At 43.4% G+C, this 16,008-nt stretch overlaps 1 protein-coding gene across 24 annotated transcripts in view; it reads right to left on the bottom strand.

Moving 5' to 3' along the window:
• The window catches only part of FNBP1 (formin binding protein 1), a 204,412-nt gene that overhangs the window by 25,138 nt on the left and 163,266 nt on the right, over nt 1–16,008 (bottom strand). For 13 of the 24 annotated variants that reach the window (XM_083160843.1, XM_083160849.1, XM_083160835.1 and 10 more), the window contains one exon: nt 2,271–2,285. The exons of the other annotated variants lie outside the window; for them this stretch is intronic. In XM_083160843.1, the coding sequence (XP_083016969.1) occupies nt 2,271–2,285 (15 nt within the window). The remainder of the gene's footprint in view (nt 1–2,270; nt 2,286–16,008) is intronic. 24 annotated transcript variants of the gene reach the window in all.

Here is a 16,008-nt window from a genome sequence, read left to right as displayed (position 1 = left end):
TACGATTTCCTAATTGAGGACATACACTAACCCTAAACACGATTTCCTAATTGAGGACATACACTAACCCTAAACACGATTTCCTAATTGAGGACATACACTAACCCTAAACACAATTTCCTAATTGAAGACATACACTAACCCTAAACACGATTTCCTAATTGAGGACATACACTAACCCTGAACACGATTTCCTAATTGAGGACATACACTAACCCTAAACACGATTTCCTAATTGAGGACATACACTAACCCTAAACACAATTTCCTAATTGAGGACATACACTAACCCTAAACACAATTTCCTAATTGAGGACATACACTAACCCTAAACACGATTTCCTAATTGAGGACATACACTAACCCTAAACACGATTTCCTAATTGAGGACATACACTAACCCTAAACACGATTTCCTAATTGAGGACATACACTAACCCTGAACACGATTTCCTAATTGAGGACATACACTAACCCTGAACACTATTTCCTAATTGAGGACATACACGCAGACAGTTACCAATGGCTTAATGCTCTACATTGGTAGTTACACTATTTCTTGTGTCTCTTGTTACAGAAGTGTGAAGATGCACTGAGGATTATGCTTTCGGCAATCAGCAATAGGTTACTGCATCCAGAACAGATAGCATTGATGCATTTAGCGTTGACATTCGTCCTATGCCGCCAAGAGGAATAAGATCTTTCAATGTAAAGGGGCATACACACGTAGAGATGTGTGCTAAGCTATTTAGGGTACACCATTTCCCGGATCGCCCATGGAAACCCCATACACATGCAGCGATGTGTTATAAGTGATTTCACTTAAGCAAATAAATAACAGTCTGGGTATTGGTTCAGGATGACGTAGATCGCCATCGCTCATTCTGTACACAGAGGGATTTGCAGTCACTTGCTAAGCAGTTGACTAGATTTTAACTGCATGCACTGACTTAACTAGCGGGGACAGGTACGTGCGGGATCGCCCCGCTCGGGGGCATACACACGGAGCTATCTGTGATTACCTTATAAGCAATCTAGTCAGATCACGTGGAAAAGAGCACAAAATCTGTGTATGCCCCTTCAATCAGCCAGCAGACCTCTTCATGGCATGATCTGATATGTAAATGATCCCATGGTACCACCACATACTGTATTTCTGTTACATAGAGCTGAACAGAAAACACTTGGAATGGAGTTTATATGTATCTCGGCCCAAGCCTCAATAGCCCTTCAGGTTGTGCATCAAAGAACACACAATGGGGTCCTGGCATTGTCCGTACATATATCATACACACAGCTACAAGGAATGACTGTAGCCTGTTGCTATCACCTCAGTAGAACCTTCCTGATCATGAACGCTTGGTCAGCTGCTGGAATCGCTGACTCCATTCACAAGCTGCCGTTCTCTCACTGTGACACTTTGTCAATCATGTTAGATACAATGTTAATTCCCAGAACTGCACAGTATCGCCACAAACAATATTGCAATTAATTGCATTTAATCATTCAATGGATTAATTCAAAGTGATTTTAAGATTTGGATAATCACAATTTAGAATCAAAGAAATACCCAACCAAAGCAGTGATAATTGATTACACACTAATTTGTGACACCGGGGATGGGGAACAACACACACAAAATTCATGCAGTCTATGGATGATGTGAGGGGTCATCACCAGAGGCACAAACAGAGCAACATGTGACGGGGTGTTTTACTGCTGAAATGACATACTCGCACTTAGGGCAGGACTGGACAACATGGTGTACGGCCAGCATACCCTGCCAGCCATTGGTTATCTGGGAAAGCATGCTGGACCTTGTGGTTCACAACTCCTGGAGTGCCACAGAGACTGTCCATGCCTGGCTTACACTTTAGGCTTTCTCATAGCTTCTCTGGGACTAGCAGTATGACAATAGCAATTTACTAAGATGGGAGTTGTATTTCAGATAGTATCTGATTGGTTGCCCATAGCAACATCCTATCTGTTATCTGCTAAATAAATAACAAGTAGATTCTGATTGGTTTCCCTTAGCAACAGCCCATGTGAAATAGAACGCCCATCTTTCGACATTACATCCAAGATGTCAAGTATGTGTGAACTCCCTTTTCACATACAAGTTTGCAAAGTGTAGCGGCCGATCAGAACGACTTTATAGTCGCATACTAAGAGGGAGTTACCGTTGCCAATAGTAATGGGAGGGTATGTGTCTCTGGTTGTGCCTCTAGGAAAGAACACGTGAGTGTGAGCACATGCCGAACAGTTCTTACCAGCTTCAGGGAAAGCTTCATGGCAGAATTGGAGATTTAAAATAAATAAATAAATAAACAAAACAGAAGAGAAAGGAGAGAAAGAGGAAGGGGGGAGAAAACAAGTGTATCAGCAGAGGGTGAATGTGATGATGCCAATCTCTACACTGGCACTGTAAGTAATCTAACAACAGGACATTGTAACTAGATGGGTACAATATAACATCTAACACAACCTGTGCAAAAATCCACAAGAGTCTTGTGTCGCCGAATTACACCACCCCACACAATTGTAATAGTAGCTACGAGTTGAAGATGTTTGTTAACCCTTTAAGTGCCAAGTGAATTTGTCAAAATAGGGGTAAAACTTGAGAAGCAAACACTTTTATTCATCGTGATGACCTGTAATGATTACCTTTATATAGGAATTAGCATTTTATTTGCACAACATTTGTTATTTGAATTTATATAACAAATGTAAGCGACGCTGGCATTTATAGCGGATATCTCTCGCTGAGATGTTGGCACTCAAAGGGTTAAAGCTACTGTGCTTCCTATAATGACTTTAGAATCTTATTACTGGTTTCATCAAACAGGCCCATCTTTATTTGGACAGCACTTATCATCATCTTATCAATAGCAGTTAGACTTAAAAGCATTTAAAACAGTTTTTATTCTTCATAACACCAATTAAGACACACACACACACACACAACACACACACACAATGTAAGCGTGCCAATACATAATAGTTTATATATTTAGATTTAAATAAAAACTGACACCTGGTTACTAAAGGATGCCACTTGACTGCGCCCACCTCTCAGCCCTCTCTGCCACCCAGACACATACAGTATGCTATTTTATTCTGTATTTGCCAGTCAGGCCCTACATGTGAGGCCCTGGGGGGGAAAATCCATCTAAGTTCTTGTGCCCATATGGCTCTATTGTGTACCCATTCTGCATTATTTATAGGGACCATAATATTTACCAGGTTATGCCTGCAAGGGGCGCTATCAGATACCGTCAGTCACTCATGTGACTGGTAAATACCCGAGCACTAGAAAAGGTTCCATCTTTATATTGTTGCTAGTTGTTATGGGAGGATTGCGATAAAGAGATAATATTATATATAGAACATTACAAATACCACTCACAGATATGGAATATATGGAACTCATCCCATATTTTTGTTTACATAACTATTTAACCCTTTGAGTGCCAATGTTCTTTTTTTGTTCTGGCGCAATGTTTAACAAAACGTCAATTCGTTGACTTCAGATCATTTGCTGCCAACAACTAAACCGTGATGAATATTCCTCGACTTCGACCCTGGCACTTTTAGCAGGTATTTAGCACGGGATGCAGTTAAAATCCCGGCGGTCGGGATCCCGGCGTTCAGAATCCCGACGCCGGAATCCCGACCGCCGAAATGCCGACACTTTCTCCCTCCTGGGGTATCCACGACACCCCTGGAGGGAGAATAAATTAGTGTGCCGAGCGTAGCGAGGCACCGGGCCCGCTGCGTGGCGAGCGCAGCGAGCCCGCAAGGGGGGGCGATCCACGTCCCCCCCTTGTCGGCATTTCGGCGTCGGGATTCTGAACGCCGGGATCCCGACCGCCGGGATTCAATACTGAATCCTTTAGCACATCGCTCACAGCAACGTTGGCACGCAAAGGGTTAACATTTTATTGACGTTTCTCGGGCTGCTCCCATTTCTGTGTTACTGAGCCAGTAAATCAAGGAAGTGAACTATAATCAGTGGTGGCAGGGGGAGAACAAATCTAGACATTGTGGTGTGATTGATTCTCTCATCTCACTACCTCATGGTGGATCACACTAGGACCCAACATACGGATCACTTCCAGGTCACACTGAGACAGTCGCACCAGAGTATTTTCCCCACGCATTTAATGCCACAGTTCTAGATCACATAGTAGATCAAATGGATTATATACACCCAGACTAGGGTCCCCTTATAATCAGTTATTTCATATGTGATATTTGAAATATATATATATATATATATATATATATATATATATATATATATATATATATATATATATAATATAAATATATATACGTCCAGGGGACGTTATATGGTTGATAGACGCATACTAGTACAAATAGACTAACGGGATAGGCCTCGGATTTGCTGCTGTGCAAAATGTACTGTTACAGTATTCTGGTCTCTCATCCGGAACATTTCCTTTAATTAGTTTGCAGATGAGGTATATTTGATAAAGGTCATTGAGCAAACGACACCATCTGTATAAATATTATCACCTTGTGTTTGATACAAGTATCTCCTTTCACACGTTGTTGCAACTATGTTTCCATGAAGGATCTTTTGAAAACAGAGAATCGTGAGAGAGGTCATAGAGTATGTGGTGGAGAACCAATATCAATAGAATTATTATTATATGAAGAATAAACTGCGCCAAGATATGCCGCAGACAACGTCCTAATTTAAGGATCTAACAGCAGTATAAATCACATCCACAGGTTTGATTATTACTGATATCTCTCTCTCTCTCTCTCTATATATATATATATATATATAGATATACACATACACACACTGTACAGCGCATCATTATATTGTCCTTCATGACAAATGATACAGGTCACCCCTTTATTACTTACTTCTGACTAAAAGACATATGAGAAATGTTCTCTATGATGTTTATTATTATTTTTGAAAACCTATTTTAAGACTAATGCCTGGTACACCCCAGGACGACTAGGGCCGGATCCCCTCAATCTAGATCCAATTCCGACCAATGTGTGCCCTTTTCTGTCCTGGTGTGGACCGATACCGATCCGATGCGCGTTCCCGCGGGTCGGTCGGTCGTTATTCAGATCCTACCTGCTTCAGGTAGGATCTGAATAACGACCATACTGCCGGGTGCGGGTCGCCATTGGATCGGACCAGCTCACGGTGAACATCGTGAGCGGGTCGTGCCCCCCCCCCCCGCCGCGCATCACCGTGAGCGGGTCGGACGAGACACTGACGACACGCTCACGATGTGCATCGTGAGCGGGTCGTCGTGGTGTGTACCCTACATAAGGGCCAGATGTATCAAGCTTCAAAAAGTGATAAAATGGAGAGTGATAAAAGGCCAGCCAATCAGCTCTTACCTGTATTTTTTAAACAAAGTCTGTAACATGACAGTTAGGAGCTGATTGGCTGGCTGTTTAGCACTTTTTGAAGCTCGATCCATCTGGCCCTAAGGATTAAAATTTACGTTTTAACTTAACTTCATTTTCTAAAAGTGTCTCCAAAAAAGGACTTTCTGTCTTTGGGCCAGATGCACTAAGCTTCAAAAAAAAAAAAAAAAAATAGAGAGTGATAAACTCCCAGCCAATCAGCTACTAACTATTATGTCCCAGACGGTGTTTGAAAAATGCCAGTCAGGAGCTGATCGGTTGGTTGTTTATCACTTTTGAAGCTTAGTGCATCTGGCCCTTTGACTGAATTATCTTTCAGTCAAATGTTATTTTTTTTTTTATTCTGATAATTTCAGTTCCAGGAGCACCTTCAGCAAACATATGTTTATGCCGTGGTAGTTCACCGCTTTATTAACGAACATATTGGTTTAAAAATGACTATAGCAAATATTTATTTATCTGTGTGGGGATTGCTCCTTTCTTCTCTGTTGTGCATCTGTCAGTCTGCAAACATCATTGTAACAGAGGTGAAATCCACGTACAATAGTGCTGTAAGTCTGTATGGTCAGTACAGAGCTGTTATTATGGCAATATAACAAGTGTTCCGGCGACCAGTGACGGAGGTGTAATACATGTACAATAGTGCTGTAAGTCTGTATGGTCAGTACGGAGCTGTTAATATGGCAATATAACAAGTGTTACGGCGACCAGTGACGGAGGTGTAATACATGTACAATAGTGCTGTAAGTCTGTATGGTCAGTACAGAGCTGTTATTATGGCAATATAACAAGTGTTCCGGCGACCAGTGACGGAGGTGTAATACATGTACAATAGTGCTGTAAGTCTGTATGGTCAGTACGGAGCTGTTAATATGGCAATATAACAAGTGTGACGGCGACCAGTGACGGAGGTGTAATACATGTACAATAGTGCTGTAAGACTGTATGGTCAGTACGGAGCTGTTAATATGGCAATATAACAAGTGTTACGGCGACCAGTGACGGAGGTGTAATACATGTACAATAGTGCTGTAAGTCTGTATGGTCAGTACGGAGCTGTTAATATGGCAATATAACAAGTGTTACGGCGCCCAGTGACGGAGGTGTAATACATGTACAATAGTGCTGTAAGTCTGTATGGTCAGTACGGAGCTGTTAATATGGCAATATAACAAGTGTTACGGCGCCCAGTGACGGAGGTGTAATCCACGTACAATAGTGCTGTAAGTCTGTATGGTCAGTACGGAGCTGTTAATATGGCAATATAACAAGTGTGACGGCGCCCAGTGACGGAGGTGTAATACATGTACAATAGTGCTGTAAGTCTGTATGGTCAGTACAGAGCTGTTACTATGGCAATATAACAAGTGTTACGGCGACCAGTGACGGAGGTGTAATACATGTACAATAGTGCTGTAAGTCTGTATGGTCAGTACGGAGCTGTTAATATGGCAATATAACAAGTGTGACGGCGCCCAGTGACGGAGGTGTAATACATGTACAATAGTGCTGTAAGTCTGTATGGTCAGTACAGAGCTGTTACTATGGCAATATAACAAGTGTTACGGCGCCCAGTGACGGAGGTGAAATCCACGTACAATAGTGCTGTAAGTCTGTATGGTCAGTACAGAGCTGTTACTATGGCAATATAACAAGTGTTACGGCGCCCAGTGACGGAGGTGTAATCCACGTACAATAGTGCTGTAAGTCTGTATGGTCAGTACGGAGCTGTTACTATGGCAATATAACAAGTGTTACGGCGCCCAGTGACGGAGGTGTAATACATGTACAATAGTGCTGTAAGTCTGTATGGTCAGTACAGAGCTGTTACTATGGCAATATAACAAGTGTGACGGCGCCCAGTGACGGAGGTGTAATACATGTACAATAGTGCTGTAAGTCTGTATGGTCAGTACGGAGCTGTTAATATGGCAATATAACAAGTGTTACGGCGACCAGTGACGGAGGTGTAATACATGTACAATAGTGCTGTAAGTCTGTATGGTCAGTACGGAGCTGTTAATATGGCAATATAACAAGTGTTACGGCGACCAGTGACGGAGGTGTAATACATGTACAATAGTGCTGTAAGTCTGTATGGTCAGTACAGAGCTGTTATTATGGCAATATAACAAGTGTTACGGCGACCAGTGACGGAGGTGTAATACATGTACAATAGTGCTGTAAGTCTGTATGGTCAGTACGGAGCTGTTAATATGGCAATATAACAAGTGTTACGGCGACCAGTGACGGAGGTGTAATACATGTACAATAGTGCTGTAAGTCTGTATGGTCAGTACGGAGCTGTTAATATGGCAATATAACAAGTGTGACGGCGCCCAGTGACGGAGGTGTAATACATGTACAATAGTGCTGTAAGTCTGTATGGTCAGTACGGAGCTGTTAATATGGCAATATAACAAGTGTTACGGCGACCAGTGACGGAGGTGTAATACATGTACAATAGTGCTGTAAGTCTGTATGGTCAGTACGGAGCTGTTAATATGGCAATATAACAAGTGTTACGGCGACCAGTGACGGAGGTGTAATACATGTACAATAGTGCTGTAAGTCTGTATGGTCAGTACGGAGCTGTTAATATGGCAATATAACAAGTGTGACGGCGCCCAGTGACGGAGGTGTAATACATGTACAATAGTGCTGTAAGTCTGTATGGTCAGTACGGAGCTGTTAATATGGCAATATAACAAGTGTTACGGCGACCAGTGACGGAGGTGTAATACATGTACAATAGTGCTGTAAGTCTGTATGGTCAGTACGGAGCTGTTAATATGGCAATATAACAAGTGTTACGGCGACCAGTGACGGAGGTGTAATACATGTACAATAGTGCTGTAAGTCTGTATGGTCAGTACGGAGCTGTTAATATGGCAATATAACAAGTGTTACGGCGACCAGTGACGGAGGTGTAATACATGTACAATAGTGCTGTAAGACTGTATGGTCAGTTCGGAGCTGTTAATATGGCAATATAACAAGTGTTACGGCGACCAGTGACGGATTGCTCGGCAAGATGTGGGCTGCACTGGAGGAAATGACCTGATCTGTACTGCACTGCGTGGGATGGGGGACATACTGTAAGCGGGCAGAGTGACAGATGGGGAGCAGTTGCTGTAGTGGCATGAAGAAGAGAATACAAAACACAGGAGCAGAACACTAATCGCTGGCACACGGGCACCTAGGTGCAAGGAGATATCAGGATCTCTACCAGTGACCTTTATTGTTTCAGTGGCCGAGGGCTTAGGGACATGATGGCTGTATATGTAGAGGAGCAGGCAGTGGACATCGGTGCCCATGCTCACAGCGTTACACACAATGATTCTGATCACATACAACACACAGGCCATCCGCCAATGAATGATTGTAGAGCACCCGCCAATACTGTAAAACTACTACAGCTCTGATCCCTGAGCGGTGCATGTTTTACTGATCTCCTCAGTATCAGCTAAGTGAATTACACATTAAATTCAGGTCGCTCTATTTACAGCGGGCGACCCAAGTTAGGAGAAGGGTTAATAGCGGGGTTGCTTGACCCAGGTTATAAGGTTTGGTACTTTCACACTGCAACTCAATCCGGGTCATTACGTCCTCAACCCGGCAACATGCCAGGACGGGTCTGAGGTGTGGTGTGAAAGGGGCCCAAGTGATTATACACATGTGCACCAACTATGAAATTTAAAAAGCCCCCTACACACAGCTGCAGCATGGCCGTCGTTAACGAGGACTTCCCTTGTCTGAACATGTACGATGAGGGAGGGGGGTTGTTAACGATACACGGAAGCACGCATCCTTAACGATATTGAGGGTATACAGTACACGAAACAATATCGCCTAGTGTATATGGGACTAAAAACACATTGGTACAGGTCTCTGGGGACTGGAGTTGGGAAACACTTAAGCCAGTACACAATTGGCTATATACAGGGCCGGTGCCAGGTACGGCAGCGCCCCAGGCAGGGGGAGGGGGGGGAGCGCCCGCATACCCCCCCTCCCCGCGCCGCTCACCTGCTCCGGGGCGGGGGGGTGAGATGCGGCCGCTGAGTCGCTCATGACAGGGGGGGGGGGGAGGAGGAGAGTTGCAGCGGGTCGCTCCACCTCCCCCCACACACACGCTACAACCGAGGAAGGGGAAAAGGGAGGGAATGCGGCCGCTGCTGCCGAGTCCCTCCATGAGGGGCGGGGTGTGGGGATGGTGCGGGCATTGCTATTTCACCAGGCTCCACGGGGGTTTGCGGACGGTGCGGGTGCCACTGTCCTCACCCGGCTCCACAGGGGGGGGGGGATGGTGCGGGCGCCGCTGCAACACTACCTGTGAACTTGCTCCATGAGGGGGGCTCCCAAGTGACGCCCTCCAGTGGCCGGCGCCCTAGGCAAATGCCTAAGGCTGCCTAGTGGTGGCACCGGCCCTGGCTATATATCGTCAACGATATGGGCGATATTGACATTGTTGATATTACGTATATATTGTCCAATGTGTACAGTCAATAGAGTAATCAATGCACATTGCCACAGGTCGTTAAGGACCCACCTGTTGTCTGTACATTCTGCTCAATCTGACAAAAGACTGCACGTACGGAGCGGGTGATGTCACTGAACGATATCGGCCAAAGTGTAGGTCAATATCGCTCTCACGGCACCACCGATATCTGCCGCCGTGGGGATAGTCTAGTGTTTACCCAGCATTAGGGGGTATTCAATTAGCCACATCAGAGCAAACCAATTAGTGGGGTTACCGGATCTCGTGGGAGTGCATGATGTTGGGCCGAACCTTGCAGAGTCTGTATAAATGCAAAAGGGTTGATATTCAAGGGAGAATATCAGAAAAGAAACTCCCGGGTGGGGCACAACCTTCTATAGTGTAGTGTATATCTGTCTAAAATATCAACTTTAATAATACTAAAATTGATCCTCTAAGTGGATCAAATGACGAACATAAGACAAGAACATACAGATAACATGAAGAATAATATACAAATGAGAAAAATCGTGAAAATATAATGTGATAGTCTGAAAAATGGGAGGCTAAATTGCCTCTATATTGTATATCACAGGAATATCAATATCTTTCTGTGAAAAAATTGTTTCAGACAAAGCACGTCTTCACTTTAACCTACAATTGGTTTACATATCATAACATCACAAAATGTGGTATATTATCAAAAAGGCTCACTGTCGAAACAGCACACGTTTATCTAGTAATAATATTCAAACTAAGATTGGACTGCAAAATCAGAGAGAAGAATGCCAAAGTGGTGAGGTACCTGAGCTATAAGTACTCGCGGGGTGGCTGCTGTCTGTGCTTACGGTGGCAATCGGATAGTTACACAGTTGAGCGGACTCAGCGAGTGTCACAGGTACAGGAGTGTAGCAAAGGGGGGTTTCTGCTGTCTCCAGGGGCGACCAACCTGGCCCTGTTATACAGAGACAGCGCAGAGTCGGGTAATGGGTCCTCTGGAGATGAGAGAACCATGATAAGAGGAGGTGTGAGTAAAGAGAGCACCTTCACTTGGGTCCCTGGCATACGCTACTATCCAGTGTATGCGTTCAAAGACGTAGTGAACACTGGTTGAGCGGTATGTCTGGGTGGTGAATTGCAGAAAGAAGTATAGTATGCACTTTGGTACTGTTGTTCTTAGGCTTGTGAGTCGTTGTTGTACCATGCAAAAGGTGGTAATAAGAGAAAATTTTCAAGGAAGTACATAGTCTGTGCTATCACAATGGGGATGTAGTGCCCTATGATGTGTTGGCCCTGAGAAAGAACTGGGCTGGCAATATAAAAGGTCACCCTGAATTTAAAGAACCTATTGACCAATTGGTATATATATATTATAACATATAGAGCGATGTTAAAGTAGGTTAGTGGTCTATAGTCCTATGATGGGGAAACACTATATTGTTGGTTCCAAAATTTACTGAGTGTTTATTCTGTTATCTCCTGTGCATTGGTTTCTTGTTCAGGATATAATCCTACACATAAAGCAGAGCGCAGGAGATGGAGAGAAATATTCCTTGTGCGGTGCAAACACACAGCTTTGTACGATAGATCACCAGAAAATGTATTTAAATATAATGCAACATTCTATCTATGTGCGTTACAAGGTCACAGTTTTGTGCATTACGGTAGCAATCCACTGTGATTAGATATGATGCGACATAGTATATGCAATAGATTAGTAATAAATAACAGAGCCACTGTGATTAAATATACTGCAGCAGAGTGTGAGTAATAGATTGTTATCTAGTGACCCCGTAGTTCGAATCGCAGGGGATGCATTTTATATTGCTTATAACAAAAAGGCAGTGCCCTAAGGGCTATTTTTAACTCACGGACACCCAGTCCAAGGTGTATTATTGGAGACTCTGTGCATCAAGCAGAAAAATCCCCCAATGTGTATGCTCTGGTGCGATTACTGCGTCCAATCGACAAAGTGGAAAGAATCCGTGGTATTGGATATATCGAATGTCACGACAGGTGGATAAACTTACAGAGGTCTCAGAAGACGCTGTGGATCAAAACAGCGCAGAGTTCCTTACTATCCATTATTATTTATCCACAAACTAAGACTGTTCAACTTTATCCACCTGTCGTGACATTCGATATATCCAATACCACGGATTCTTTCCACTTTGTCGATTGGACGCAGTAATCGCACCAGAGCATACACATTGGGGGATTTTTCTGCTTGATGCACAGAGTCTCCAATAATACACCTTGGACTGGGTGTCCGTGAGTTAAAAATAGCCCTTAGGGCACTGCCTTTTTGTTATAAGCAATATAAAATGCATCCCCTGCGATTCGAACTACGGGGTCACTAGATAACAATCTATTACTCACACTCTGCTGCAGTATATTTAATCACAGTGGCTCTGTTATTTATTACTAATCTATTGCATATACTATGTCGCATCATATCTAATCACAGTGGATTGCTACCGTAATGCACAAAACTGTGACCTTGTAACGCACATAGATAGAATGTTGCATTATATTTAAATACATTTTCTGGTGATCTATCGTACAAAGCTGTGTGTTTGCACCGCACAAGGAATATTTCTCTCCATCTCCTGCGCTCTGCTTTATGTGTAGGATTATATCCTGAACAAGAAACCAATGCACAGGAGATAACAGAATAAACACTCAGTAAATTTTGGAACCAACAATATAGTGTTTCCCCATCATAGGACTATAGACCACTAACCTACTTTAACATCGCTCTATATGTTATAATATATATATACCAATTGGTCAATAGGTTCTTTAAATTCAGGGTGACCTTTTATATTGCCAGCCCAGTTCTTTCTCAGGGCCAACACATCATAGGGCACTACATCCCCATTGTGATAGCACAGACTATGTACTTCCTTGAAAATTTTCTCTTATTACCACCTTTTGCATGGTACAACAACGACTCACAAGCCTAAGAACAACAGTACCAAAGTGCATACTATACTTCTTTCTGCAATTCACCACCCAGACATACCGCTCAACCAGTGTTCACTACGTCTTTGAACGCATACACTGGATAGTAGCGTATGCCAGGGACCCAAGTGAAGGTGCTCTCTTTACTCACACCTCCTCTTATCAGGGTTCTCTCATCTCCAGAGGACCCATTACCCGACTCTGCGCTGTCTCTGTATAACAGGGCCAGGTTGGTCGCCCCTGGAGACAGCAGAAACCCCCCTTTGCTACACTCCTGTACCTGTGACACTCGCTGAGTCCGCTCAACTGTGTAACTATCCGATTGCCACCGTAAGCACAGACAGCAGCCACCCCGCGAGTACTTATAGCTCAGGTACCTCACCACTTTGGCATTCTTCTCTCTGATTTTGCAGTCCAATCTTAGTTTGAATATTATTACTAGATAAACGTGTGCTGTTTCGACAGTGAGCCTTTTTGATAATATACCACATTTTGTGATGTTATGATATGTAAACCAATTGTAGGTTAAAGTGAAGACGTGCTTTGTCTGAAACAATTTTTTCACAGAAAGATATTGATATTCCTGTGATATACAATATAGAGGCAATTTAGCCTCCCATTTTTCAGACTATCACATTATATTTTCACGATTTTTCTCATTTGTATATTATTCTTCATGTTATCTGTATGTTCTTGTCTTATGTTCGTCATTTGATCCACTTAGAGGATCAATTTTAGTATTATTAAAGTTGATATTTTAGACAGATATACACTACACTATAGAAGGTTGTGCCCCACCCGGGAGTTTCTTTTCTGATATTCTCCCTTGAATATCAACCCTTTTGCAATTGTACTTACCTTACTCCCTGGGAGCACCTCCACAACAATATTGTATATTACAATCATTCACTCATATGTTGATTGGAGATAACCTTCTTACTTCATAGCCAATTAGTCCTGTGCCCTTGGCCTCCATCCCCTGCCCCTTTTCCCTGAGTTACAGAGTCTGTATAAAAACTGCAAAATTGGGGGTTTGTACGCAGTTTACATGGAGGCAGTGCGTTTCTGCCTGAACCCTGATTTTTATGCATGGCAGAATTGAATAGCCTTCCACATTCCACAGAGATTTCAGCTGGCAATTATCGTAGGGTTTATTGAATATCCCTCTTACTACAGGGCTCGGTCAGTCAGAGAAGCCTTTCCATGCAGTTCTCATACTTCCTTCCTCCCCCAATCTGGTAGGAAGACTAGTAATGGTGAAGCATTGCAACCCTACTCACCCTAGAATACACCATCTGAGAGGTGAAGGGGAGTACTACTTTCTGTCTCATTTCATGACCGGTAACCCCAATGCCCCCTCACATCCACTGCATTCTATGTAACACACATGATCATCAGGTAGGTAGCAGGCAATGTACAACAGAGAATCACAGAATTTATAGACTTTCTCCTACAAATTCTAATGACATAGATTAGGGAATATAATTCAGACACATCATATGTATGAAGCCTGCTACATTACTATGGGCTCTGCGTGAGCATGGTAATACAGATGTGTCCTCATACACTATTGCCGCAGTCACCCCATACAGACAGTGTTATTGCGCACCTTTTCTTTATGCCAAGTTCCGTTGTGTGTCATCTGGGACCAAATCCTTTGTGGGTAAAGTCGCATACCGGCGTATCTGGTACAGATTCTGCAACGCTATACTCCTCGTGCAGCGGATGAGGTTGGTGTATGAAGACAACTCACAAGTATTCATCATGTTGACCTCTGCAGCTGCTGTGGAACTACACATCCCAGCATATACTGCCACATATTCCCTATTATAACATGGCATGTAGGGATGCGTAGCTGCACAACTGCTGGAAGTATGCGTGTACAATATCCCTGATATATAATATATGGGGTCTGCTTTTACACCCATTGGACACTATATACAGTAGCATCCCCTTCTGCAAATCACACGAGTGCCCAGGGTAACCTCCTTGTGAACTTTTGCACAGATCTGACACATACATATATTTGGAATCAGATACAGATGTATACAGACATATGACCAGGAATGAGAACGGTTCCTGAGGATTATCTACCAAGTCATGGAACCTACATCTAACCATCACACAGCATCATGGCTACGGCTTCTGTCAGGATCACACGGATACCACATAAACACATTAAAGGCACCACAGCTGGATGTCTATGTGATATCATGTGTACAGTGGTGTAATACTGAATGGAAGATGAATGCAATGATCTGTAGAAGATGGGTTGCTGGCACAGCTAGGCCTCACAGGATAGCACAGTGTGTAGGCGTCTACAGCATCTCAAAGGCGGGAAATGTAGCCTCTATCCCTTCTCTGGTAGAGAGTTGTGGAACAGTCTCTAGCAGTTTAGGATGTACAGGGGATGCGACTGGCGAGGTCTGACGTGGAGTGGAGACAATATTAGGCTGACCAGCCAACTAATCTCTGCCCAATGTGACAGCAGAGGCATCTGCTAAACCGGAGGTGGAAACTGATCCACACACACTTTTTAGTAATTGGTGTCCAAAGATTTGCCAGGAACCAAAGATAAAGGTTTGAAGCAATAAATAAATAAAAAATATAAACAAAATCAACTTTCTGACAGAGCTGGAAAGATAATCCCAGCATGCTCTGTAGAAGCTCCACCTTTATGGCTGTCACCTTGGGACAGTGATTTCAGCTGGATGTGATAGGACCGGGCCTGGAACAGCTTTGCACCTTCAGTAACACCAGATGAAGAGCAGTGAAATGATGGCGACAAGTTTGGGGACAGAGTTTGAGAACGCTTGGTCCGACATGTACTAGGACTCAGCATAAAAGAGGATGATTTATCAATTGATGAACAACAGACTGAATAAAATATACTTTTGTCAGCAACTGATAGTCCCATAATGAACTACTTTCGGCAAAAACCAAATATACCCAGCCAGATAGACCTGTGCTCTGGTTTCATCGACAGGAGAACTGGTTGGCTCGGTAAAATGCTAACATCCCAGATTACCGAGCGCCTAAAACGCTGCCCATGGTCTGCACATGCGCAAATACACACTTGTGCACGCGCAGACCCCATTGGTGACATTGGGCCTTATTTTGGTTCATTCTTTCTGACAAAATCC

Source organism: Crinia signifera, chromosome 9 (genome assembly GCF_055691185.1).
Source record: "Crinia signifera chromosome 9, ASM5569118v1, whole genome shotgun sequence".
Lineage (NCBI taxonomy): Eukaryota > Metazoa > Chordata > Amphibia > Anura > Myobatrachidae > Crinia > Crinia signifera.
This window is presented reverse-complemented; position numbering and strand designations above follow the sequence as displayed.